This window comes from Chiloscyllium punctatum, chromosome 14, assembly GCF_047496795.1.
Source record: "Chiloscyllium punctatum isolate Juve2018m chromosome 14, sChiPun1.3, whole genome shotgun sequence".
NCBI lineage: Eukaryota > Metazoa > Chordata > Chondrichthyes > Orectolobiformes > Hemiscylliidae > Chiloscyllium > Chiloscyllium punctatum.
Window position 1 is genome coordinate 28,366,255 of NC_092752.1, and position 26,403 is coordinate 28,392,657.

Consider the following 26,403-nt stretch of genomic DNA (forward strand, 5'->3'; position numbering starts at 1 on the left):
TGATATATTTTTCTTCCTTTATGTTGACCAGAGCCTCCATTTTTCTGGTCATCCATCATTCCCTATACTTCCCAGCCTAGCCCTTCACTCTAACAGGAAGACACAGTCTCTGAACCCTTATTTGCTCACTTGTGAAGGCCTCTCACTTTCCAACCATCCCTTTACCTATGAATAGTCTCAATTCGCCTTGCTGAAATTGAGAGCGTTAACTACTTCTTCAGTCCTATCCTTTCCGATAACTATTTAAAACTAATAGAATTATGATCACTTGCCATAAAGTGCTCCCTCACTGACACCTCAGTCACTTGCCATACCTTATTTCCCAACAGAAAGTTCAAGTAATGCTCCCACTCTGGTAGGTATATCCACAGACTGAATCTTGTGCACTTAACAAATTCCTGTCCATCCAAGCCCTTAACACTATGACAGTCCCAGTTTGGAAAGTTAAAATTTCCGACCATTTCAACCCTATTTTCCTCTCAGATATCTGCAATCTCTTTACTCATTTGCTTCTCAATTTCCTGCTGACTATTTGGGGGGCCTATAATACGTGCCAACAAGATAATCATCCTTTCTTATTTTTAGGTTCCACCCATATAACTTCACTGGATGATCTTCCATGAATATCCTCCCTAAGTACAGCCGTGATGTTCTCCCTATCCAAAGGCGCCACTCCCTTCCTCTCTCATCTCCCTTTCTATCCTTCCTATACCCCAAAACATTCAGTTGTCAGTTCTGAGCCACATTTCTGTAATAGCTATGATATCCCAGACCCAAGTTCATCTGCCTTATCTGCCAGGCCTCTTGCGTTGAAGTAAATGCAGTTTCATTTATCAGTCAAACCTCATTCTCTGCCAAACTCTTAGTTGCCTTTACTATTAGTCTTGCTCCCCTTATCTACTGAACCAACCTCAGCCTTTATGCTTTTCTCACTCTCGCTTTTGATCTCTCTCTCATCCTTCCCCAATTCATTTAAAGCCTCCTGAGTAGCACTAGCAAATTCCCCTGTTAGGTTCGAGTGGGAGGCATGGTGGCTCAGTGGTTAGTACTGCTGTCTCACAACACCAGGGACCCAGGTTTGATTCCAGCCTCGGGTGATTGTGCAAACTCCACAAAGACATTCTCCCGGGCTATGCATGGGTTTCCTTCGGGTGCTCTGGTTTCCTCCCACAATCACAAAGATGTGCAGGTTAGGTAAATTGGCCATGCTAAATTGCCCACAATGTTCAGGGGTGAGTAGCTTTGGTGCATTAGTCAGGGATAAGTGTAGAGTAATAGGGTAGGGGAATGGGTCTGGGTGGGATACTTTTCAGGGGGTCGGTGTGGACTTGCTGGGCTGACACGGTGATATTGTCTCCCTTCCAATTCAGGTCATTTCTACCCCAAAGAGATCACAATCATCCAGAAATGTGTATCGTTTTCCCTTGCACCAGCTTCTCAACCATGCATTCATCTGCTCTATCTTTGTAATCCTACTGTCATTACTACATGGCACTGGTACAAAGTGCACAACCTCCTGCTGGCCACTCCATTTTCAGAATATTCTGCACCTTGTCCGAGGCAACCTTAACCCTGACATCAGAGAGATAACACACCATCCTGATGTCTCACTGATGGCCACTGAAGCATCTGTCTGTGCCCCAGACTGGAGCGTCCTGTATTACAATTATTTGTTTAAAACCTGACATACCTCTCATTACAATAGAGTCAGTTACAATACCAGCAGTTAGTCCTATACTCTCCTGAGAAGCCATCATTTTAAACAAACCTTGGGCTGTTCACAGCTGTATTTTGTTTTGCATAGTTCATGTGTTGAAAATTGAGTTTTATCTTAAATTCAATATCCAACAAATCTTTTCCACCAAGGACAAATAGTAACTGCTGGTTGTGAGAATGAGCTACTGGTTGTTTCCAAATTGACTATCATTACTTGCAGGGTGCTGATACAGCTGTAGTAAGTGCTAATATTGCAGATCATTGTAACCTGATTGCTGTTCATGATACAATTTGTTAAAATCATTCTAGATTACCAAACGCAGTCACTAGCCTCTAATAACATTGCTTTTTCATGTTGCACTAGCCTCTAATACATTGTTTTGTCACTATTTAATAATAGAATGCTGTTACTTTTGCTCATACTTAGTACTCCTGATGCTGTTTCCTTTTGCAGTTTAAGACATTGTTGCCTTTAGTACTCATTATCTTGAAGTAGTAGTATTATAAAACCTGAGAGGGATCTTGTATCAGAGGGAAATTATATCCACGTAAAGTTATGTTAAACTATGTAGTAGTATGAAATCTTTGTAAGTAGGTAGGAACTCATGAAAATTGCAGATGCTGTTTTTCTTGACTATGGCACAGGCTGGCACGTTTATGGTCTCCTTCAGAGATCAGATAAGAAATACGATGAAGCCATCAAATGCTACCGGAATGCGCTAAAATGGGACAAAGACAATCTTCAGATTTTAAGAGACCTTTCCCTTCTACAAATTCAAATGCGGGACCTTGAGGGCTACAGGGTGAGTACTACTTCACATCTTGTTTGTCCAACCGGGTGCAGAAATGTTTAAGTGACAAACGCACTATAAATGTAGTTTTCCTGCCGCAGAATTTATGTTCAAGACTGCTAACTTCCTGTCTGAGTTAAAAAGGCATGGCATCGTTACTGTAATACCTCTAAGATGTTTAGAAAGTACCATCTTTGTGATGTGCATTGAAAATAGATAGTTGTACAACTGTGTTATATTGATGTCTCTTCTTGCCTCCATGTTTTCAAGGAAAAAGGTCTGTAGATCCACTTGATATGAATCCACATTATTGTTCATGAGATCCTAACGTACAATTCAACTAGTACTTTTAAACTTGGGGATAGGTTACTGGCTTTTCTGCGAGCCAGTTTAAATCAATTGATACTCTGCAAACAAATTTAATCTTACTGATGTTGACTGCATGAAAATGCTTTTATTGTGACGAAAAACTGTATTGAGTTTTTTTACATAGTTTTCTACAGCTGCATGGTTTACAGGCTCGATCTGATGTATATTAAATTGTATGATAAAATTAACAATTTAAGTTATGGTTAGTAGCATAAATTTACACACAATCATATAAACAATATGGGTCAGTAGCAGACCAATTTAATCTAGTTTTGTCATTTATATTTAGATAAATGGCCACATGAGGGGGCTATAACATTCCTTCCTCTAGTGGGAAAGTTGTGTTCTGTTTTAAAGTTCCACACAATCTTAGTCCTTTTTACTTATTCATTAATCACTTAATTACTGATATTCTATTCCAAAAAAGTTACTGTCTCCTTAACTGTGGAAAATCCCTACACCAAATTGAACTGAGGCAGTTCCTCCAACTGATTTTGACCTAGACGTACAATTGAGTTGTTGACTTCATCAAACATGTCTGTTCATTTCTGACATGGATTTAAGCTGGTTTCTGGCATTCCTTGCATTGGTGTAACTATTGGTTCTGTACTTCTATCCCAACTTTCTGATTCATCAGACTTGTTTGATTCTTCAGAGCTCACTTCATTTTCATAAACTTCTGAAGTTGAAACTTGACAAGCACATACAAATGTAACCTTTCGGCTGGCAAGCATGTTGACCAAATGTGTGTGAGGGCCATATGTTTTTGCACCCCTTCTTGGTAGCCATTTAAATCACTTGTGTGTTCTAACTTGGTTCAACTTCAGATTTCTGAAAGGTATGTAGCTCATGCTTCCCAGTGACTTGTGAACAGCCAAACAGCAGGTTTGTTTGACTGCTGATTGTGCTTAACTAGCCTGTGCTTTCAAAATTCATACATAACATTGTGTCTTTAGATGTGATTGTGCAGTTGACGACTTGTACCAAATAGTCTTGACTGCACCAATTATACTGGAAATCAATTGAAGATCAACAGTTAGAATTACAATTATATTAAAATACATACTTTTAAAGTCTCAGTGATTCATTTGTATATGCTTGAAACTATATTTATTAACACACAGCATTCTGCTTTTGCTGTGTAAAAGGAATATAACCACACTGCCTTGTTTTCACTGAGGAAAGGGCAGTGGACACATCCAATCCCTACTGTTTCTGTGAGGCAGCACTCTAACCAATTAGAGTCACTTGCCTAGTTTGAATTTAATCAGTTAATTGAATCAATAAATAGTTTCTACAGCATCGCCGTGCCAACTTTGGTCCAATTAATCATTGCTCTCTTCTGCTATTACCTTCTAATGCTGATTTCTTGCATTTTGTTTGTAATGAGTCCAAGACTAAAAGTTTTGACTCAATGTGTCTTCTTTCACTCACTGTATCCCTCTCATGACTCTGTCTGACGGTTTCTGACCTGAACAGAAACGATCAAGACCTGAAGAGAATCATGATAGGACTAGGATCGAGAAAATGTGGCATTGCTAATGGAAAGCTTCATTCTAGGTTTTTTCCTTAAAACTGATTCAGTTAGTGTTCTGTCACTTGTAATATTGAGGTCTATTGTGATGGGTAAAGGAAAGAATGATTTGTTATCCAGTGATGACCTGCATTTTTTTGTTGTCAGATTTTTACCTAGCATTTGTTTAACAAGCAAGCTTGACTGTTTGTACTCTCTGCCCTGCTGGCTCATTGGAAGCTGGCTGATATGATGGAACTCTGTTATTTTCTACTCTGTTCATCTATAATTGTGCAAACTCTTAAAGCTGAGGTCTGTTGTCAAATAAAATCTTTTCTGGCAACATGTAAGCAGTGAACTAATAGAAATCTGGATATTTTACAATTTGTCATTTCATTCATCAGAAGCTCCTTGACCCTTTCACATGGCTTATCTATTATCATAAATATCTTTTGCTCTTCAAAGTCTGTAAAACCTATGTACAGATCTATCACACGTAGGCAGCCATTTCTGTTCTAAAGGTGTCAAGAGCAGCAGCTTTTCTATGGCTTGATGTGTACTGCAGTGTTTCATTGTATTTTACCATGGCCTTATGGGATATCGTTACCAAAGATTGCTTCTCATTCATCTTTCTTAAGCACTTTCCTAATTATAATCTGCTTGATCAACATAGCAACTGCAATCTGTACTTTTCAGGAGTTATAACTCTGGCTCCCCACATGACACGAACACAACTATCTGACAGCTCATTTTTTCGCATAACAATGACCTGGTTCCTACATCCCAGGGTCTGTCTTTGCTATCCATTTGTGATACAGTCATCCACTCTTGTCAACCCAGGGTGCTGCAAGTTACTCTACCAATGCTATTTGCTGTGACTACCAACTGATCTAGGTATGAAAAGAAAAAATGTATCTTTTCTCTTGGGTCTGCATGATCATCTATATTTAATATTAGACTTACAGCAGCGAAAATCAAACCCCATCTCTGCACTAAGGTGCAGCTAATGTGGGTACTGGAGACTTTGGATTCCACAAGGCTGTCATTGATTTATGGTTAGTTTAAATTCTTAAGCTACGATCATACAAATATTTATGAAATTTCTTTGTCCAAAGTTCAAGGACAATATTTCACATTCTGAGCACAATTTTGTCATGGCACCTGCAAATAAAGTTGGTCTCTCCTCTACACTATCCTGTTCATGAAACTTTGCTGCACCTACTCCATGTTGAGAAGCAGCATATTTAGCTTAATTTCTTTGAAAACAGTGTAATGTGTCAGCCTTGTTCCCTATGCACATTGACTTTTATACAAATTCAGCATTGTCATACTCTTTCATCAAAGTGCATAGAACAGCATTCCTTGATGATTCAACGGATGCAATAGTGTTGCCAAATCTGGTATGAATTTACTGCAATAATTTACTTAGCTCAAAAATGATCTGAACTAAAATGTTTCAAAGGTGTAGCACATCATAGCTTGAATCTTATTCTTGGTAGGATTTAACTCATAATTGATTACCCTATGACTCAAGTACTGTACAGGTATTTGAAGCATTTCACATTTGTGTGCCTTCAATTCAACTGAATAAGTCATATGAACATTGGAGCACCTCTTTCAGTCTGTTAATATGGGTGCGCCTGTTGGAGCTGAAATAAACTGTCATCCCAAGTACCAGACCCTGAATTCCTTGCAAAGTTTGGTTAATCAAACTGGAAAATTTTGGTGACTGAAGACATACAAAATGGCAGCCCATAACCTGCAAAAGACTTGTGTACATTGGTGATCATTTATGATTTAGACTCGAGTAATACAAATGCCAGATGGGCATTTGTCAGAGTTAACTTTTGAAAAGATTTGGCTTCCTGGCAGTGGTGTGAAAAGGGGTCAGTGATGTCCTGATTTATGGTTACCTTGTAATCACCATATTCTTGCAGTTGATCTAGTGCCAAATCATTGTGTTCTGCTTGAGACAATGTTCTCATCCTTTTTTTTTTGTTCGTTCTTCCCTCAGCTGGCAACTAGAAACCAAGCTCTCCAATAAAGAGCAGCTGAAATAAAAAGTTGTGTAGCTTTAGCAGAGGTGACCCATTTAAACTGTGTTGCATGAATGTAGGGGTCTAAGTGTAACTTGGGTAGAGTGTAGCTGAACAGAATGAAATTGAGAGTTTGGTGCATGAGAGAACGAAGGGAATGCAGTGCTCTTTTTTTATAGCTGCCTTAACCTCTAGTTTTTACTTGTATACAGGGAATAATTTGATTGTCAAGTTTTTTACTCACCAAACTATTCATTATTAGAATAATAATTATGGCAGGGCAGCTTGACCATGTGCAATGTCTCCTGTGGTTTGTGGGAAATCGTGGCTGCACCATGTGTCCTTGACCAACACAGCTGTTGGAGGTGTTACCAGTTGCAGGAGCTTGAGCTCTGGATTTTGGAAATCAGGTAGCTGAAGTCTGTTCTGTGTACCCGTGAGACACAAGAGCGATGTGGACAGCATATTTACGGAGGCAGTTGCATTATCTGTTATGAGTATGCAGGTGGATTGACCACTAGGCTGTTTCATTGTCTCAGGGATTCCTGGACAATCTTGCATGCTAAACTCGTTTTCCATTTTGGATACCGGTGAGGGCAATGAATCTGCAACTAAGCAAAAGCCGAATCCTTGCTACTACAGGTAGCTCAGCTTTGCAGAAGTGCACAGAGTTGAAAGCTAGAAATGATAGGGGGTTCATTATGGAAGCAAATAGGTGTTTTGGTAGTCAAAGATGTGGATGGTGTGTTGGTTCCCTGATACCAGGGTCAGGGATGTCATAGAGTAACTGTCGGTCGTTTACCCTGTGTGAGGGTGAATGGTTAGAGTTGCAGTTCAGATTGTACCAACAGCATGGAAAAGATTAACTTTTTTTTAAATTAGGAAGTTTTAAAGTAAGTCAGTCTCAAAAGCAGTAATCTCAAGATTACTGTGTCCCATGTACTAATCAGCATAGGAGCAGAAGGATTGATCAGTTTAATGTGTAGCTGGACAATTGATGCAAAGAGGAGGGCATCAGATTTCACAGGAATTGGGACTGGCAGGATCATTACAAGATAATTGCATTGCACGTTAGTGGCACTAGAATAATTGCTGGGTGATTTGCTGGTACTGTTCGGGAAGGTTTAAAGTAGATTGGCAAGGGATATGGAATCATGAAAGGGAATTCAGATTGGAGGGAAGTTAAATTGGTAACAAGAACTAGCAAAGTCCTGAGCAAAATTAGAAAGTGAATGAAATTAAGATGGGCATTATAGTGGATCAAGCATTTTCCTGTTGAAGCTACAAATAAAGGTAGATGGATGTGATTTAATTGCCACCATAGAGACTTTAAAGGGTGACCATGACTGATCTATTCATTATTTGAGAAAGGTAAAGGAAGTGGGGTACTGCTGTTGCTAAGGATTGAGATTAGTATATTAATGGTAAAGGATTTTAGACTTGAAGGATCAAGATGTCCAAGCAGTTTAGGTGAAGCTAAGAAACAGCAAAAGACAGGAAGCATTGTTTTTTTTTTAAAATAGGATATCAAGCTTTAGTAGTAATGGTAAAATAAAAATCAGGACATTAGAGCTGCATGCAACATGATAATAGGCAAATTCAATTTGTATGCCTAATTAAGACAGACTTTGGAGGACAAGTTTCTGGAGAGTGTACTGGTTTTTGGAACAATACATTAAGCAACCAACTAGACAATAAAACTATTTTGCTTGTCTCGACAGAGAAAGATGCAGAAAATATCTTAGAAATTCTGAAGAACCAAGAGACTTGTGCAGATGAACAGAAATGAAAGTTGTATTAATTAAGAGGTAGTGCTTGAAAAATAATCCGGATTTAATGTTGTTAAATTCCCTGGAGGAGAGGAATTACACTCTAGAATATTGAAGAAGTGACACAATGGATAGTGGATGCACTGGTGGTTATTTTTCAAATTTCAGATGCAGAAAAAATGTTTTCTCATCTGCGGGATCTTCTGGAGCCATTATGGGCATCAGAATCAGTCCATTGGGGCAACCAAGAGAGTGGTTAATCTGGGGAGTATTTTGATTTTTAAAAAAATTCTCTGTACTGAAAGCATCGAGGCTTATGGGGGTAATGCAGATGTTGAGATAGATCTCCTGTGAGCTCACTGAATAGCCAAAAGGCTATACAGCCTCCTCTTCCTATTTCTTAAAATCTTCACATCCTGGAAGCATTACAGCAGACTAGAAAGTGACTAATGCAACTCCACTAATTAAGTGAGGAAAAGAGAGAATGGAGAGCTTCAGATGTGTGAGGTTGATGTCTGTAATAGGGAAATCCTATGAATCTATTATAAAGTAGATGATAACTGGACCCTGTGATTGGTCAACATGGGTTTCTGAATAGGAAAACGTGCTTGACAAACCATTGGAGTGTTTTTTTGAGGATGCTATTTGTCACAAATGTTAAGGCGATCCAATAGTTGTGATATGTTGGATTTTCAGAAAGCTTTTAGTAAGGTCCTACACAAATATATCGTGAACAGAATTAGAGTGCACAGATTGAGGGTAATATACTGCTGGAGAAATGGCATCAATGTTTCAAGTTCAGTAAGACTTTGGAAGATGGTGGGAATGTGCATGTGGGTAGGATGCAATACAATGAAGGGATTTAGATAGGCTTAGTGAATGGGCAAGAACATGGCAGACAGTACAACGTGACTAAGTGTGAAATAATTCAGTTTGGTAGAAGAAACAAAGGCTGCATTTTCCTGAAATAGTGAGAATTTGTGAAGTGTTGATATTTAAGAAAGTCCTCCTTGATGCATCAATGAAGTCTAGCATGCAGTTAGAAATGCAAATGATAAGTTGACTTTCATTACAAGGATCTTTGAGTACTGAAATAAAGATATTTTGCTGCAATTGTATCGAATCTCGTTAAGACTGAACCTGGGGTATTATGAAGAGTTTTGGTCTCCTTATCTAAAGAAGAACGTAGTTTCACTGTGGGAGTACAATGGAGGTTTACCTGACTAATTTCTGGGATAGTAAAATTGTCTTCTCAGGAGACATTGAAGAAACGGGGCATGTATTCTCCAGACTTTCGAAGAATGAGAAATTATTTCATTGAAACTTGCAAAGTCATTGTGATAAGGTGGATATGGATAGGATGTTTCCCCAGCTAGTAGGTTGAGAACCAGGAATGCAATCTCGGACTTGGGTCAAGTCATTTAGAGTCATAGAGATGTACAGCATGGAAACAGACCCTTCAGTCCAACCCGTCCAGACATCCCAACCCAATCTAGTCCCACCTGCCAGCACCCGGCCCATATCCCTCCAAACCTTTCCTATTTATATACCCATCCAACTGCCTCTTAAATGTTGCAATTGTACCAGCCTCCACCACTTCCTCTGGCAGCTCATTCCATACACGTACCATCCTCTGCATGAAAAAGTTGCCCCTTAGGTCTCTTTTATATCTTTCCCCTCTCGCCCTAAACCTATGCCCTCTAGTTCTGGACTCCTTGACCCCAGGGAAAAGACTTTGTCTATTTATCCTCTCCATGCCCCTCATAATTTTGTAAACCTCTATAAGGTCACCCCTCAGCCTCCGACGCTCCAGGGAAAACAGTCCCTGCCTGTTCAGCCTCTCCCTGTAGCTCAGATCCTCCAACCCTGGCAACATCCTTGTAAATCTTTTCTGAACCCTTTCAAGTTTCACAACATCTTTCCGGTAGGAAGGAGACCAGAATTGCATGCAATATTCCAACAGTGGCCTAACCAATGTCCTGTACAGCCGCAACATGACCTCCCAATTCCTGTACTCAATATACATGATCAATAACGGAAAGCATACCAAACGCCTTCTTCACTATCCTAGCTACCTGAGATTCCACTTTCCAGGAGCTATGAAACTGCACTCCAAGGTCTCTTTGTTCAGCAACACTCCCTTGGACCTTACCATTAAGTGTATAAGTCCTGCTAAGATTTGCTTTCCCAAAATGCAGCACCTCTCACTTATCTGAATTAAACTCCATCTGCCACTTCTCAGCCCAATGACCCATCTGGTCCAGATCCTGTTGTAATCTGAGGTAACCCTCTTCGCTGTCCACTACACCTGCAATTTTGGTGTCATCTGCAAACTTACTAACTGTACCTCTTATGCTCGCATCCAAATCATTTATGTAAATGACAAAAAGTGAAGGGCCCAGCACCGATCCTTGTGGCACTCCACTGGTTACAGGCCTCCAGTCTGAAAAACAACCCTCCACCACCACCCTCTGTCTTCTACCTTTTGAGCTAGTTCTCCATGTATTCCATGAGATCTAACCTTGCTAATCAGTCTCCCATGGGGAATGCCTTACTGAAGTCCATATAGATCACACCTACTACTCTGCCCTCATCAATCATCTTTGTTACTTCATCAAAAAACTCAATCAAATTTGTGAGACATGATTTCCCACGCACAAAGCCATATTGACTATCCCGAATCGGTCCTTGCCTTTCCAAATTCATGTACATCCTTTCCCTCAGGATTCCCACCTCCAAGGTCAGGCTCACTGGTCTATAGTTCCCTGGCATGTCTTTACTGCCTTTCTTAAACAGTGGCACCACGTTTGCCAAACTCCAGTCTTCCGGCACCTCACCTGTGACTATCGATGATACAAATATCTCAGCAAGAGGCCCAGCAATCACTTCTTTAGCTTCCCACATAGTTTTCGGGTACACCTGATCAGGTCCTGGGGATTTATCCACTTTTAACCATTTCAAGACATCCAGTACTTCCTCCTCTGTAATCTGGACATTTTGAAAGATATCACCATCTATTTCCCTATAGTCTATATCTTCCATATCCTTTTCCACAGTAAATACTGATGCAAAATATTCATTTAGTATCTTCCCCATTTTCTGTGGCTCCACACAAAGGCCGCCTTGCTGATGTTTGAGGGGCCCTATTCTCTCCCTAGTTACCCTTTTGTCCTTAATATATTTGTAAAAACCCTTTGGATTCTCCTTAATTCTATTTGTCAAAGCTATCTCATATCCCCGTTTTACCCTCCTGATTTCCCTCTTAAGTATACTCCTGCTTCCTTTATACTCTTCTAAGGATTCACTCGATCTATCCTGTCTATACCTGACATATGCTTCCTTCTTTTTCTTAACCAAACCCTCAATTTCTTTCGTCATCCAGCATTCCCTGTATCTACCAGCCTTCCCTTTCACCCTGACAGGAATATACTTTCTCTGACTTCTTGTTATCTCATTTCTGAAGGCTTCCCATTTTCCAGCCGTCCCTTTACCTGTGAACATCTGCCTCCAATCACTTTCGAAAGTTCTTGCCTAATACTGTCAAAATTGGCCTTTCTCCAATTTAAAACTTCAACTTTTCGATCTGGTCTATCCTTTTCCATCACTATTTTAAAATTTAAGACTGAGATTAGGAATTTAATCACTGGTTGAAATTTTCTACCCCAGAGGGATGTGGAAGCTTGATCATTCTTCATTCTTAATCTTGCTTTTTGTCCAAGAGGACATAGGGAATATGGGATAATGGTGAACAGCAATGATCTGTTTGAATGATAGAGGGATTGATGGGCCAAATGGCCTAGTCCTGCTCCTACACCTTGTGGACAGCAAAGTTCTGATGAAAGGTCAGCTCAACTCGAAAGTGTCTTTCTAAAAATGCTGTTTGAGTTGCTGAATATTTCCAATTATGTCTGTATCATGAACTGCCCTTGTATTCCTCTGAACTCTTCATTAGCATTGTATTTAGAGAAACCAATTCAATGATAGTGAGGATATTTTTATCAATCGCATCTTGAATTTTGCTTCGCCGTGAAAATGCCTACTGCAATTAAGTGATGCTACCAAATCTAATTTTTCACTTTTTTCAAAATGCTTATTGCTTACTGTGCGTGACTGGAATCAACACCGTTCCATTTTAGGCTCTTGGTAATTTTTCCAGCTGATATTGACTTAACCTCCATGATACAGTAACTTGGGAATTCAATTAACTGTACCCATGCCAGTCTCCTGGCTTCATGCATAAGTAATTGAATGATGAAGCCCTGCAAATTTCTACAGAGCAGTACTTAGGCCTCTGATTTTAGATTGATTAGTGGCTGGTGAAGATTTATCGTTTGACATTCCTACCCAGTGACTGACACTTCCTCCAGTTAATCTTTTTTTTCAGGTTGACTTCTTGTGGCATACCTGCTTGGAGCTGTAACACTTTGCGTCACAAATGGCGAATTCAGTGTCTAAAACTGGTCTGAGCACCAACAACAGGTCTTAGTTGTAACACTGGGAAGACTAGAGTCTGTTGAGGGCTTCTGTATACTCAACTGCTGCTTATTTACCTCATGCCTGAAGGTTGTTAACTCTCTGATGTTTCTCATCCTATTTTGCCAAATCCTTGGACAACTCAGTAAGGCATTTCAGGGATCAGTCTGTGATGTCATCTACTTCCTTTGAATGTGCTCACTTTTTAAACCGCAAAGAAACTCTCAAATTCTCAAATTACAATGAATTGACAGCATTTTCAATGATGCAGCCAATGTCCAAGAGGACATAGGGAATATGGGATAATGGGGAACATCCAAAGAGGATGGTGAACAGCAATGATCTGTTTGAATGATAGAGGCCTTGATGGGCCAAATGGTGGCTTGATGGTGTTGACATCTTATTCTGAAATGATAGCTTGCTGCAATCTCTAATGGCTTGGTGTTGTGTTGCCGGGCTCAAACTTAATCAAAATGTACAGTAGCACCAGGTCCTTTACCTTGGCTGGTACAAGCAGGTTCAGGAGCATTTCATGCACTTGTCTGGCTCAAACAAAAATATCAACCTTTTTCTTTCTTCCACTTACTGGTTGGCAGCTGGATTGTCAAAATCTTCGGGGATATTGTTAAAGTAAAAAAAAATTGTAATTACTCCACATATGCCCATAAAGATTTGGTCACAACGGTGTGCCCCAGTCATCTGAGAAGTACAGTAGGCATAGCTACTTTTGTGTGCAACATTGATTTTAGCCTGGATATTAAGACTTCTCCCTCAATGAAGATCATTCAGATTCCTCAATTGACTAGCTGGAAACTTTTCCAAACCAATAGATTTGCTTATAGGAAATCCATGATCATCATTGTCATCACCAAATTTGTTACATCTTAACAGATATTATCAATTGTGTGGATAACCTTAGCATTGGTAACAGGCTAGTTTGTTATAGTTTTACTTTTCTGAATGGCCAGAAGATTAATGTGTGCAGTTAGTGGTTTGATTTTTCTCCCAGGGGATTTTAGGCTGTAAATTTCCATATTTGACTCAGTTCTTTTGGTCAGTATGTGTTGCATTTTCTCTGCAAAACCGTTTTTGTTTTTTTTTAACCCTTGTGGCAGTAGCTGCTGGATTTGTTGCATTTCCTATAAATGTTTTTCCCATCAGTCTCTTGAAGCCTTTAAAATTTTAATTAATTCATTCATTCATGGCATTTTGGATGTCACTGGGTAGACAGATATTCATTGTCTATCCTTGATTGTCCAGACGTCATTAAAGAGTCAACCACATTGCTGTGGGTCTGGATTCACATGCAGGCCAGACCAGGTAAGCTCAGCAGTTCCCTTCCCTAAAGGACAGTAGAATGGCATAAATAAAAGTTGAAAAATAACACCAAAATGCCTGTTTTTAAATAACTTGTATAATATTTTTGAGCAAACGTATTCTTGAATTCATTAGCCATATGTAATTTTTACAAATATCATACAGCTTTATATTGTTCATCTTTTTCTTTTGCAGAAAAACTTTTAAAATTATGCATAATTAATGTTTATTTTTTGTCTTGTCCTCCTATGGAATGAATGGCATTGGAAGGTATCATATTCACACTCTATCGCTAATGAATGTCACAAAGCTCATTTAAATTTGTTCTATCCATTGATGTAGAATTTTCTTAGCATTTGTTTTGGGGGCATCTTTATTGTGTCATTAGAATGTATCACCATGTGAAGAGGTACTGAGTCATATGGATTACAACAGTCTTAATTTTAAAGTATAGTGAGCTAATTGCTCTTTGGCTAAGAATATATCCAAGGCTAGAAGGAGTGTGGGTGGGGCAATAATCCAAATTCTTAAGTGTGAGCATAAACAACTACTATCTACATTTAAATTCTCAAGTGCCTTAAGATCTATAGGCGTAGATGGAAGAGTACTTAAAGATAGGTCACCACATTCAAGAAAAAATAAAAATAAAAAAAACTCTTCTGCGCATGCTGCCTCCTTGGTACAAGATGGCACAGAGCTTTCATTGTTTCACATGCCAGATAATAATGGCTGTAGAAAACCCGTCAGCCCGCAAGAAAATGATGTTATAGGGAATGGGTTGGAATTAGCAGTTGTCAGTTGTTGACATCAAAAAAAGCTGCCCACGAGGATTTTGTAATCTCTGATGTGCAGACTTCACTTTGTTAGTTTGTTTCTGTCCCAAATGAAGCTAATCTCTATATCCTACAATATTGATGTCATCTAAAAAATAAGCAGTCAGTCACATTGAAATATTCTCACGGAGTGTATGTTCCCAACGCAGGAGATCGGCACTGCCATTAAATATGGCCGCTGTGATCCATCTGCGCGTGCATAGTTGCACCCGTGATGCCACACCAGCTCTTGACGGTAATTGAAGCAATTCAAAGTTTCTTTATTTTTACGTAATTTTTGGGCACAAATTGGATCCAAGGCCTTTGACTTTCAATTTTCTCCCAGAATAATTTCTTCAAAATTTAGTTATTTCTTTGGTCATGGTTACTTTATTCGTGATTGTCCAGACCTGCTCCTGGATGCAAGTTTAAAAATAGATTCCCAATTTTGTGCACCCATATGTGATTCGTCACATAGTAGTGGCATTGGCCACAAATTCATCCACATTCTCTGACTGCAAACCAGGAAGTAGAAAAAAGCACTGAATTGTTTCCCTTTTAATTTATTTTCTTTTACTGACTGTGTTCAAATGTTTTCCTCTTAGTGTAAAATTCCTTGTTGATGTTATATCTACATTACGTTAGAGTACCATTACTGAAGGGAATTTATATTCTCCTCACATGAAGCTTTAAGTTTAAGACAAAATAAGAGAAAGTGTTGAAAATATTTCCGTCTCTCAGGCATCACTTATGGAGAGGGGATGTATTATTATTTGACCTCAGTGACCTCTATCAGTTTTAAGAAATTAACGTGGAGAAAGCATGCTACTTTAGCCATTACTTGATGGCAAATGTATCTATATTTGTGTTACCTTGAAATCTAGTTCAAAACCATACACTATCTTTGTTTATTTGTAAAATTTTCAACTTGAACGCAAATTTATAAATTTAAAAGCACTGTATTTTCATATAATTTAATAATAACAAGCCACAGACCTCCATGTGTTTGATACATTTCAGGAAACCAGGTACCAGTTGCTTCAGCTTCGCCCTGCTCAGCGAGCATCTTGGATTGGCTATGCTATTGCATACCATTTACTGGAAGATTATGACATGGCTTCAAAAATTCTTGAAGAATTCAGAAAGACACAGCAGGTATGCTGTAGTGTGCTCATAGCTTTCGACAGTGTTTGATAGAATTTGTTAAATTCTACCCAGCAAACAGCTTTGTTTCCCTGCCCTATGTTCCTGATGGCAACTGCCATCTCGAAGTACACAAGCAGTAGATACATGGGAACAGCACGATGACTTGTTCCCCTCAAACTATTGGTCATCCTGACTTGGATATAAATTGCTGTTTCTTCACTGTTGTTGGGTCCAAATCCTGCAATTCTCCCTAATGGCATTGTGAGTCTATTATGTCAAATGGATTGCAGTGGTTTGAGAAGGCAGTTCACCACCACATTCTCAAGGTCATTTGAGGATGGGCAATAAATGCTGTCAGCGACGCTTATATTCCATGAATTAGTAAAAAGAAATGCAGCCAGGAATATTAAATGCCATTTATTTTTTTGAGATTCTTCTGTTATAACCATGATCATTATTTGTTGTTAATATCCTGCCAATGCATCTGTACAATATGTGCATTTACAATGGTTTAATGCGTCTCACATTTCCACATCCCAATTCTTCATTTTTCTGAATTATGTTGTATTCTCATGTTTATCTCTCCCAGTTCTGTGCACCTCGTACCTGTGCTGTCTTTCATCTCAGTATTTCTCTCCCTTCCATATTAGTTTTGACCATCCCATACTACTACTTAACCTTCTAGTGTGGACTTTTGTCCCATCCCTGTTAATACTTGTGTCCCAGAACTGAGCCCCAGGAATCAGAATCCCTGTGTCCTTTCTCCAGTCACACGTTAACCTGCTTCAGCTTACTGTTTATAAGTAAACTAGTACATGATACAGAAGAAATTCAATTATCCAAAGGACATGGGCAAGGAGTATTTTGTTTAGTTAATTGAATGCCGGATAACATTATTAGCCAAGCATTAGAACCGTGCAATCTTGTTTGGATAATCTGAAATTTGGTTCTTTGAATGTTGGATAATCTAGGTTACTCTGTATTTGCGTTATCCAGAAATTGTCATCTTGGAAAAATATTCTTTAACCTCTGTAGTTGCTGGAATTGATTAATTTTTTACATTTATTTCCAACATTGACCATGACCTGAGGCTGTTTCACTTCCCCTACCAAAACATTCTGCAACCATTCATTGATGTGTATCTACACGGATCAGGGAAGGCAACAGATTGCTGAGCTTATGTTGATCGTTGTTGCAATACTTGTCTAAGTTATCAAATGCACTATTAGGCTTGGATTTGTAGACTTTTCAGTGCAATCGTTTATGCACTGTCTACAGAGTGAAGACAGATTGGAAGTAAACATTTAAGGCCATTTCTGTACTTCGTATGGAATCAAATCAGCTTTTGACCTATCTTTCAGTGTCTCCATGTAGTGGAAAAGACAAGACAGAAGCGTTAACAGCCACCTTTAACCTGAAGTGGCAAATGGACGATGCATCTTCACATCTCCTGCATTTATCAGCACCATAGATGCTAGTCTTCAATCCAATTTTGATTTATTATAGATGACATCAAGAAACATCTGAAACGCTGGATACAGCCATAGAATAAAGACTATGAAGATTGACAGCAACCTAGCAGTAGTAATTTGCTTGAGACCTAGCTAACTAAGCCACGAAGGCTTCAGAACTGGTATTTTTTGAAAGTGGAAAATTTGCTCTTTAAAAAAAAACCATCAAATCCAACCTGATATTAAAACTGCCTTGAACCAGGTCTGACCTGTTAATTGAGGGAACACTCCACTGTTTGAAATAATAACACAAAACATGGTTGTGGAGGCCGTCATAGCAAACTCAGGACATTGCTGCAGGAGTTCCTCAGGGTGATGTTCTAACTTTTACGCATCTTCAGATGCCTGATCATAGCCTTCCCTCCTCAAGGTCAGAAGTTGCAGTGTTCACTGATAATTGCACGACATTGGGTAGAATTAATGATTCCTCAGATGCACCAATACCTGATGGCATTCAGATTTCGCCAATAAGCAGAATGATATGTGCCACAAGTGTCAGCCAAAGACCATCTACGACAGGAATTTTCCATCTCTCCTTGATGTTTGACAGCATTACGGTTTTTGAATTTATTGATCACAAAGCTGACTGGACCAGCTAGTTGAATGCTATGGCAATAATAGGTCAGATGCTATTTTGTAACGAGTAACTTCCATTCTAAATTCCGAAAGTGTGATGAGCTAATTTCCTCTTGTCTGGAATGGTGCAGTAGCAGGCACTGTCTAGGACAAAGCAGTTCACCTGATCGATTCACCCCCAACCTCTTCTCAGCTGTCCTAGTTAAGAGATATGAGCAGTAGCACTGCATCACAAGAACCTCAACAGTGAGTAGATGTTTTGTAATCAGCCTGTTCAGTTATGTTATTACACACCTCAAGCACTGGTGTGACTTGAATCTAAGCCTTTAGAGTTAGGGGCACTACCATTGCACCAGAAGACCCATGTGTATGCCTCAAAAAAAAAGACTATGACCGAGTGAGGAGGGTTAATCTTTTCAAAAGTGCTCCCTCTTTTTAATGTCTTGGCAGCCTACGAAACAGTATTTGAAGTATTTTTGTCCTACAGCTGTCAATTAGAATGTAGTTTGCTAGATGAAAAGAAATAGTCCAATTGCAAGCGTTTTGTGATTGATTGAAAGAAAGAGGATCTGTTACTTGCCTCAAGGATAAATAATAAAACACATCAAACACAGACACAAATATAGTAGAAGTATAAAATTTAAAAGGAGGAGCCTGTCTAGTGCAAAAAGAGGCACCAAGAACACCCAGTTTTAAAAATCCTTGGGGTCTTTGAGTTGAGGATTTAATCCCAGATCGTGGTTTGCGAGTTTTGAGAAGATCATAGTATTTCATTCATATCTTTTATCTTGAGCAGTAGTGAAGTTTGTAGATATCCTTGATTTTGTGGATATTTCTCCAGTTACCACGAGATGCTGCTTTTGGGAGCCTAAGAAAAATTGAGAAGAAAGAGTATCTTCCAAATCTGCTGATAATGTCCATTTGCACTCCCCAAAAGCTGTTGCTGGGAATGTATTTCACTTATCTGTTCTCATGATCAGCATTTTAGTTTCTTCAAACAGGATAGTTTGTAGGCACCTGTCACTGCAATTTATTAACTTCCAAAAAGGTCTGAATCAACAAACAGATACATGAGGTTCAGTGCCATTTTATAGCTTTCCGGCACTTTTGACTTGGAGTGAAATTTGTTCGTTGTTGTTGTTGTTGTGGTTCTGTTCGCCGAGCTAGGAATTTGTGTTGCAGACGTTTTGTCCCCTGTCTAGGTGACATCCTCAGTGCTTGGGAACCTCCTGTGAAGCGCTTCTGTGATGCTTCCTCCAGCATTTATAGTGATTTGTCTCTGCCGCTTCCGGTTGTCAGTTCCAGCTGTCCGTTGCAGTGGCCGGTATATTGGGTCCAGGTCGATGTGCTTATTGATTGAATCTGTGGATAAGTGCCACGCCTCTAGGAATTCCCTGGCTGTTCTCTGTTTGGCTTGTCCTATAATAGTAGTGTTGTCCCAGTCGAACTCATGTTGCTTGTCATCTGAATGTGTGGCTACTAAGGATAGCTGGTCATGTCACCAACTAGCCATGAAACAGAGAACAGCCAGGGAATTCCTAGAGGCGTGGCACTCATCCACAGATTCAGTCAATAAGCACATCGACCTGGACCCAATATACTGGCCACTGGAGCAGACAGCTGGAACTGACAACTGAAAGCAGCAGATATAAATCACTACAAATGCCAGAGGAAAGATCACAGAAGCGCTTCACAGGAGGCTCCCAAGCACTGAGGATGTCACCTAGACAGGGGACGAAACGTCTGCAACACAAATTCTCAGCTCGGCGAACAGAACCACAACAATGAGCACCCGAGCTACAAATCTTCTCCCAAACTTTGTTCATAGTTTGTTTCATAAGCTTGGTATAACCTGGTCATGTGACCACTAGCCACCTTAAGTCTGTTTTTCCCATTTTTTCCAAAGCATTTTATTCATGAAATGTCTGAGATATTAAAATCAGATAATGTCCAAAGATGTGTATGTGAATTAGTCATGCTAAATTGTCCATAGTGTCCAGGAATGTACAAACTAGGTGGGTTAGCCATGGCAAATGCAGGGTTATAAGGAGGGGGTGGGTCTGGGTGGGATACTCTTTGGAGGGTCAGTGTAGCCGTGATGGGCTGAATTGCCTGTTTCCACACTGTAGGATTCTGTGATTTTTTTGATGGATGTCAGGAAGTGTTTGCCCATTTTTGCCACAAACTACATTACAGCAACTCCTTAATCCCCCTTTACACTCTTCACATCTATGAGCTCTTAAATCAAAAAGGAGAAACAAAGCAGATAGATGGGAACACGACTGCCTGCATTTCCATTCCAAACCACATCCTATCCAAACTTGGAAATATACGTACCTGTTCTTTCTCTATCACTGGGATTGTCTTCCTAACAGTTCTGCCAGTGCATCTGTGCCAAATGAAATGCAGCCATTCAAGCAGACATCTCCCTGTCACCTTCTCTGGAGAATTAGGTCTTGCTAGCAAACACTGGCCTAACCAGTGATACTCTCATCCCATGGAAGAAGCAAAAAGCCCCAGTTGTCTTCCGATTTCTAATGCAGATTTAAAATACTTTGTTGTTGCCACTACAGTGGTCTAATAATGAGTTTGGTCTGACACTTGCCCTTGTGTGCCATATTTTTCTTCCTGGACTGTGAATGTTATTCCTTTAATCTCTAAGAAAATTCTTATTTGTTATTATGGATATCTTGTTAGCTGTTATGTTTTGCTCTGTGCCTAGTTTTCAATCCTTGTGTCATCTTGTTTTTCCCTGCCTCAGTCAAAGCGAAGTGCTCAGAGACACAGTGTCGTTTTACCTCCTTTATCTTTATTCTGGGCCCTAACGGGAGAGAGAATGATCGCCCATGTGTACAGAGACACGAGTTCACGGTCTTCTCCAGAACAGCAGTTTCTCAATGAACTTGTGTAGTTATTTTACAGGGTGAAGCATACACAGATAAGGCAGTGTACATATTAATTGGATGACCATTAGAATCAACGAGTCACAGTATTAAAGATTAAGTCATTTGCTGTTACACAAAGAATGACTGATTTCACAAATGAATACTTTTCACCTTGTTAAACTGATCTCACATACTGAATGCTTCCAGTATTGTTAAATGGCTCTACATAATGACAGCTTTTCCACCTTGATAACCCATTACCCTTGCCTACAGCACCCCATTGTTAACTGTAAATTCTTACCTGATCTGAGTCAGGCTCAGCTGAACCTCCTGTTTTACAAAACTCAGAAGTTAACTCCTCCTGCCTGCTTTATACCCTATACACATTCTCATTTGGGGCAAACATTGTTCTTTGCTTTCAAACGTTTTAAAGTTGGCTAATTTCTTACTCTGCATTAACTTCCTTGTTTAATAGAATCACTGCGTCATTGTTTTATGAATCTGCCAGCTTTGTATAGAAAAAAAGCTCTCAAAATTAGCAATCGGCATTGAAATATCTGTAATACTGACAGTACAAGACTTGGCTAGAGTGCAGATGATTGACTTTCCTGCTAATACCTGGAGAGCTTAAATTTGTGTTTCGCTGAAAAACACTTCTGCTTTTATCAGGAATGTCTGTTGTAATTTTGGTCTTTAGCTCTTTGTAGTTTGATTTTTAAATAGACTGCCGAATAAATAGACCATTTTGCTGCCCAACCTGATTGCATGGTGTCAGTCCACCTGCGTTAGATTGTCAGTGATTTTAGGTTGGCTAATAAAATGTGAGTTAATTATCTTGCTCCGTTAAAACAGTGATTAAACTTTTAAAGTACTTTATTAGCTATAAAATGCCTTAAGGTAATGTTTATGAAAGATGCCATGGAAGACTTCCTTTTTTGATCATTATTGCCTAAACCTTTCCTATTTGGAGCTCTTCTAGACAGGCCATTGCTACAAACCTTGCTGCAGGTTTGGCTAATGGGCCAGTTTGTTGGGCTGTGTGCCACGTCACAAGGATGGGAGCCATTGATAAAACCCAGTCCAATATTGAGCGTAAATGTAAATTGCCAATAGCATGCCATAGCATTGAAGAAAGTTTTCAGTTTTCACTCCTGCAGGTGTGGTTCTTTGTGAAATTTTATATTAAACCTCTTAAAATCTTTGACTTGTTGAAGCAAGATTAATGAAGTAAATATGCTCTTGCATTCATAGAAAGCAGTTGTGAAATCAATCTAACTATTCTGAAGCAAGGGACATCATATGCAGAAAATGCTAAGCAATAGAGGAGAGGGAGCCCTGAAAAGACTATTAAAATTATAATACTCAAAGCCATAATTTTCAGGAACATGTCTACTCTTTTAAGCAAGGATTGCATTTTTTTTGTTTTATTTTCTATGTATCCTTAACTGCATCGTTCCTCCATGCTTCAGCTTCAGCATGTAAGAACAAAAAAGTAGATTGGTGCCCACAGACCACTCAGGGAATGACGGTGCCTTGCTTTATTTTGGATGCAATGCTCTTTGTCCACTCAGTCTCATTGCATTCTGTTGAAGAACAAAGTTATTTCTAATGCTGTATTGTCTATTTACTCATCAGTTGACATCAGCAAAAATGCAGAAAATCAAATCATTATCATATTGCTGTCTGTAAGATCTTATTGTGCTGTTCATTGCTGCTTTTCCTAAATTGTAGCTGTGACTACTTTAAAAATATTTTTGGCTTTGAGAAATCTGATGCTGATGTAATCCCAACGTCTCAAAAAAAATCTTCAATAGCAAGTGCCTGCTTAAAGTCATCTTGCTAAATGTTAATAAAGTTGTGCCCATATATTTAACTTCATGAGTTTCACTTTAATGCCTTTTGCCATAGTGCCCATATGACTATTTCCTCCTTGCTTCTGGTTCCACACTCAGACCTGAAATGCTCTTGGCTCACATTCCTTCTGTCTGTTAATTTCTTTAACAGTTCTCAGCTTCTCCCTGATTCCCACCTGGTCTGCATTCCAACCTAGTGGAATACCACTTCCCACCCTCTGACTTGTAAAGTGATTTTTTTTTTGTTTGTGATTCATTTGTCCAACTCTTAATACAGTTTGGCTTTCTATTTTAAGTAATGTATGTTGGCTGATTAATGTTAGAATATTATGCTGTAGAGCATCTCAGCTAGGTGAAGTTGTGGGGCTTGTGACATAGTGGTTTATTATATGTGAATTGAATGCAATTTTGGAAGTGAGTTTTGTTTCACTGGTAATTGTGCATATTGACTCAATAAAAGGTGTCATGATTTGGAGATGCCAATGTTGGACTGGAGTGTACAATGCTAAACATCACACAACACCAGGTTATTTGGAAGCTCTAGCTTTTGGAATGCTGCTCCTTTGAAGGTGCATGCTCCGAAAGCTAGTGCTTCCAAATACACTTGTTGGACTATAACCTGGTGTGTAATTTTTAACAATAAAAGGTGAGTCACTTTTATTGACAAATTAGTGCTCTAGTGAATACAGAAAAGAACTAATGTCGTCGATAAAATAAGATTTAAAGATCACAAGCTGTACCAAGGTATTCCATAAGAGATTCTTATAACACAATATTTGATACCAAGCCATTAATTGGACAGATGACCCAAAACCCTAGTGAAAGGAAGGTAGAAAGGTAGAGATCCTTCCTTCCCAACCTGAGCTTTTAAAATGATGACCTTCTTCCATTTGTAGATTCAGCTATTTTAAATGCTGTCCTGGCTTGCCATTCATCCCGTACTCTGCGTAAACTCCAGTTGTCAAAATTCTTGCATCTTATCCATTACCCAAATCCAGCTCATCTATGATTCCCTGATTTCATTTACCTATATTGGATATTAGTTTTCTAGTTTTTGAGTTTTAATCCATTATATTTTCCATCCTAAGTTTCCAGTAATACAATCTTCACAACTGTCCTCTTCCAACAAGTTTTAAAGGCCACATACTTCGACTAATCTGTGCATTACAAAAAACAATTAGTGGGTAGATTGCTAGCTACTATGATATGGTATTTTTAATTGCTTGAGGTTTTCATTAAAATTAGGATCTTACCTCTGAAATCATTAGTAATAGACCTAAAAGTTTGTAGAAATGGAATTCCAAGTTCTGGAAGTATTTTGAAGCACTCCCAAAATATTCGTCCTGCTCTCTGATCTGGTGTTATTACTGTAGAGGTTAACAAGAAACACTAGCAGGTGTGCTAGGTTCACTGAGAGAAGGAAGTAGGAGCATTGGCCTGACACCTAGTGGACATTTGAGCACTTCAAGGAAGCATTGTCTGACCTGAGGGTGGATGTGTGGTGAGTTACAGCTCAAAAAAGTAAAAGATATTTGGACATTGTGCTTGATGCTGGGATACAAGATTGGATGCAGAATTCAGTAGTGTTTTAGGGCCTGGGCCAAGAAAATTGGAGCCAAAAAATTGCTCCTGTCGAACCTTTGAAATGTTGGCATCAAACAGTTTTTTCCTCATCAGTCTTTTCTTTAAAGCATAGGTGGTTTTTCCTTCATAAAACTAGGAGATGTAAAATCGAGATTGTGGTTTGTTGATATATAGTTACATTGTGCTTTTGGATTTATTCACCAACTACTTCGGCCCTTTTTGGAAAATAGACTTATAAATGCGTGTAGAATTTTACTCCTGTCAATGTACCAATGTACCAATTCTGAAAGCTGTCCATATTTAGACTTCACATTTGTAGTCCAGTACAAGCCCTGAATTTTAGGTCAGGCACATGGCTTCAGCTCAAGGTATGATGAGAAGTGCAATGTGAGAGTTATTGTGAAGATTGTTGTGACTAAATTTTAAGGAATGAAGTAAAGGAAACATTAACTTAAAAATATTTTTAATTGCAAAATGCTTATTTCATGCTTTGCAGCAAATTCTTATGAAGTACAGCCATTGCTTTTTTCACAATTCCCTTGTGGTTGGGAGTGGGAGTACATTCTGTTGCTATTTTTAAGTAAACTTAATTTAAGTATTTCTGAAGGTAAAGGAATTACTGGATCCCTTTTGTTTTCATAGGCTTCTCCCGATAAAATTGATTATGAGTATAGTGAACTGTTACTTTACCAGAATCAAGTACTGCGGGAAGGAGGGATGTATAAGGAGGCTTTGGAGCATCTCGACAATCATGAGAAACAAATTTGTGACAAATTGGCTGTGGAGGAGTGCCAAGGTAGAGCAAATGTTTCTATTTGTCACAACTTGTAAAAATGCTGAAGTTTACATACAGTCCTGTTTTTTGTAATTTAAATCATGAGTATTTGAATTAAAATTGATGTATTTGGGTTAAAAACTAATACTGTGTCTTGCTATTTATGCACTTCCAAAGGCATGAGGCTATCTTAGGGTAATGTGCCAAATGGTGACAACAATTAATTAAGTACAGTCAACCATTTTCATAAATTTCAGCTTTTAAAGGCAGTATTTTCTTTCTAATGCAATCAAAAATGTTATAGCATTTTTATCTTTGTGGAAAAAATACAAATTCTTAGGAAACTTAATTTTTGTATAATCTTTAAATTTTCAAATATATGAATTCAGAATAATCTTTTTGATTAACTTGTGTTAGCTACATGATTACCAACTGTATTTTGTCTTCAAAAATTAATTACAGCAAGTAATCTCTAATTACAGTGTATGTTCCACTAATCAGGTTTGTAGGACATACATTTTTTTCAAAATTTTCAAGGTTCGGAAACAAAAATGAGTGAGCATAATTTAAAAAATAGACTGGCTGATATATCCTGTCTAATGGTAATTTCATACTTGAACATTTAATGTAATGTCTAATCTGTTTTAAAACAGGAGAACTAATGTTAAAACTGAACAGACTAAAGGAGGCTGCAGAGGTTTACAGACGATTGCTGGAAAGAAACCCTGAAAACTGGGCCTACTATGAAGGATTAGAAAAGGCACTGAGGCCTGGTGAGTTATATGTGAAAGTGTGGGCTCTTCAGATGTCTAATATAATAGAACATGGATTTTAACTGCTGTGCTGTTCTCCAACCACTTCAAAGGCCAGCCAACTAATTGTCCATGCAGCTATATCTTGCTGTAAAATGTTGCAGTCTTGATTTTCATTCTGTTTTCCACAAGCCAGTTTCAGATCTTGGCTGAGAAAAGGTCCTGCTGAGTTGCGCTTTTTATAGCGCATGAAGAGAGAGAGAACCTGAGTTTGAGATGCAAGCTTGCAAGGCTAGACTTTTTGTTTTCTAAATGAATCTTGATGTCATTTTATGAAGTTATAGTGATAAATTCCTGACAGGTAACCTTATTCGAGTTCCACCCTCCATTTTTGGAGCCAATACCAAAAGCAAAATTTTAACTAACCTCACAAAGTAAAGAACCAGTCTTTTGTTCTTCAACATTTTGTCATTGGAAATGTACTATACCTTGCAGGGTTTTCAGATGCTACAGCATAACTGAATA

At 38.8% G+C, this 26,403-nt stretch overlaps 1 protein-coding gene across 1 annotated transcript in view; it reads left to right on the top strand.

Moving 5' to 3' along the window:
- Window positions 1–26,403, top strand: part of naa15a (N-alpha-acetyltransferase 15, NatA auxiliary subunit a) — a 100,166-nt gene that overhangs the window by 43,046 nt on the left and 30,717 nt on the right. The window contains exons 4-7 of the mRNA XM_072584091.1: window positions 2,362–2,519; window positions 15,817–15,951; window positions 24,994–25,147; window positions 25,780–25,899. Coding sequence (XP_072440192.1) covers window positions 2,362–2,519; window positions 15,817–15,951; window positions 24,994–25,147; window positions 25,780–25,899 — 567 coding nt within the window. The remainder of the gene's footprint in view (window positions 1–2,361; window positions 2,520–15,816; window positions 15,952–24,993; window positions 25,148–25,779; window positions 25,900–26,403) is intronic.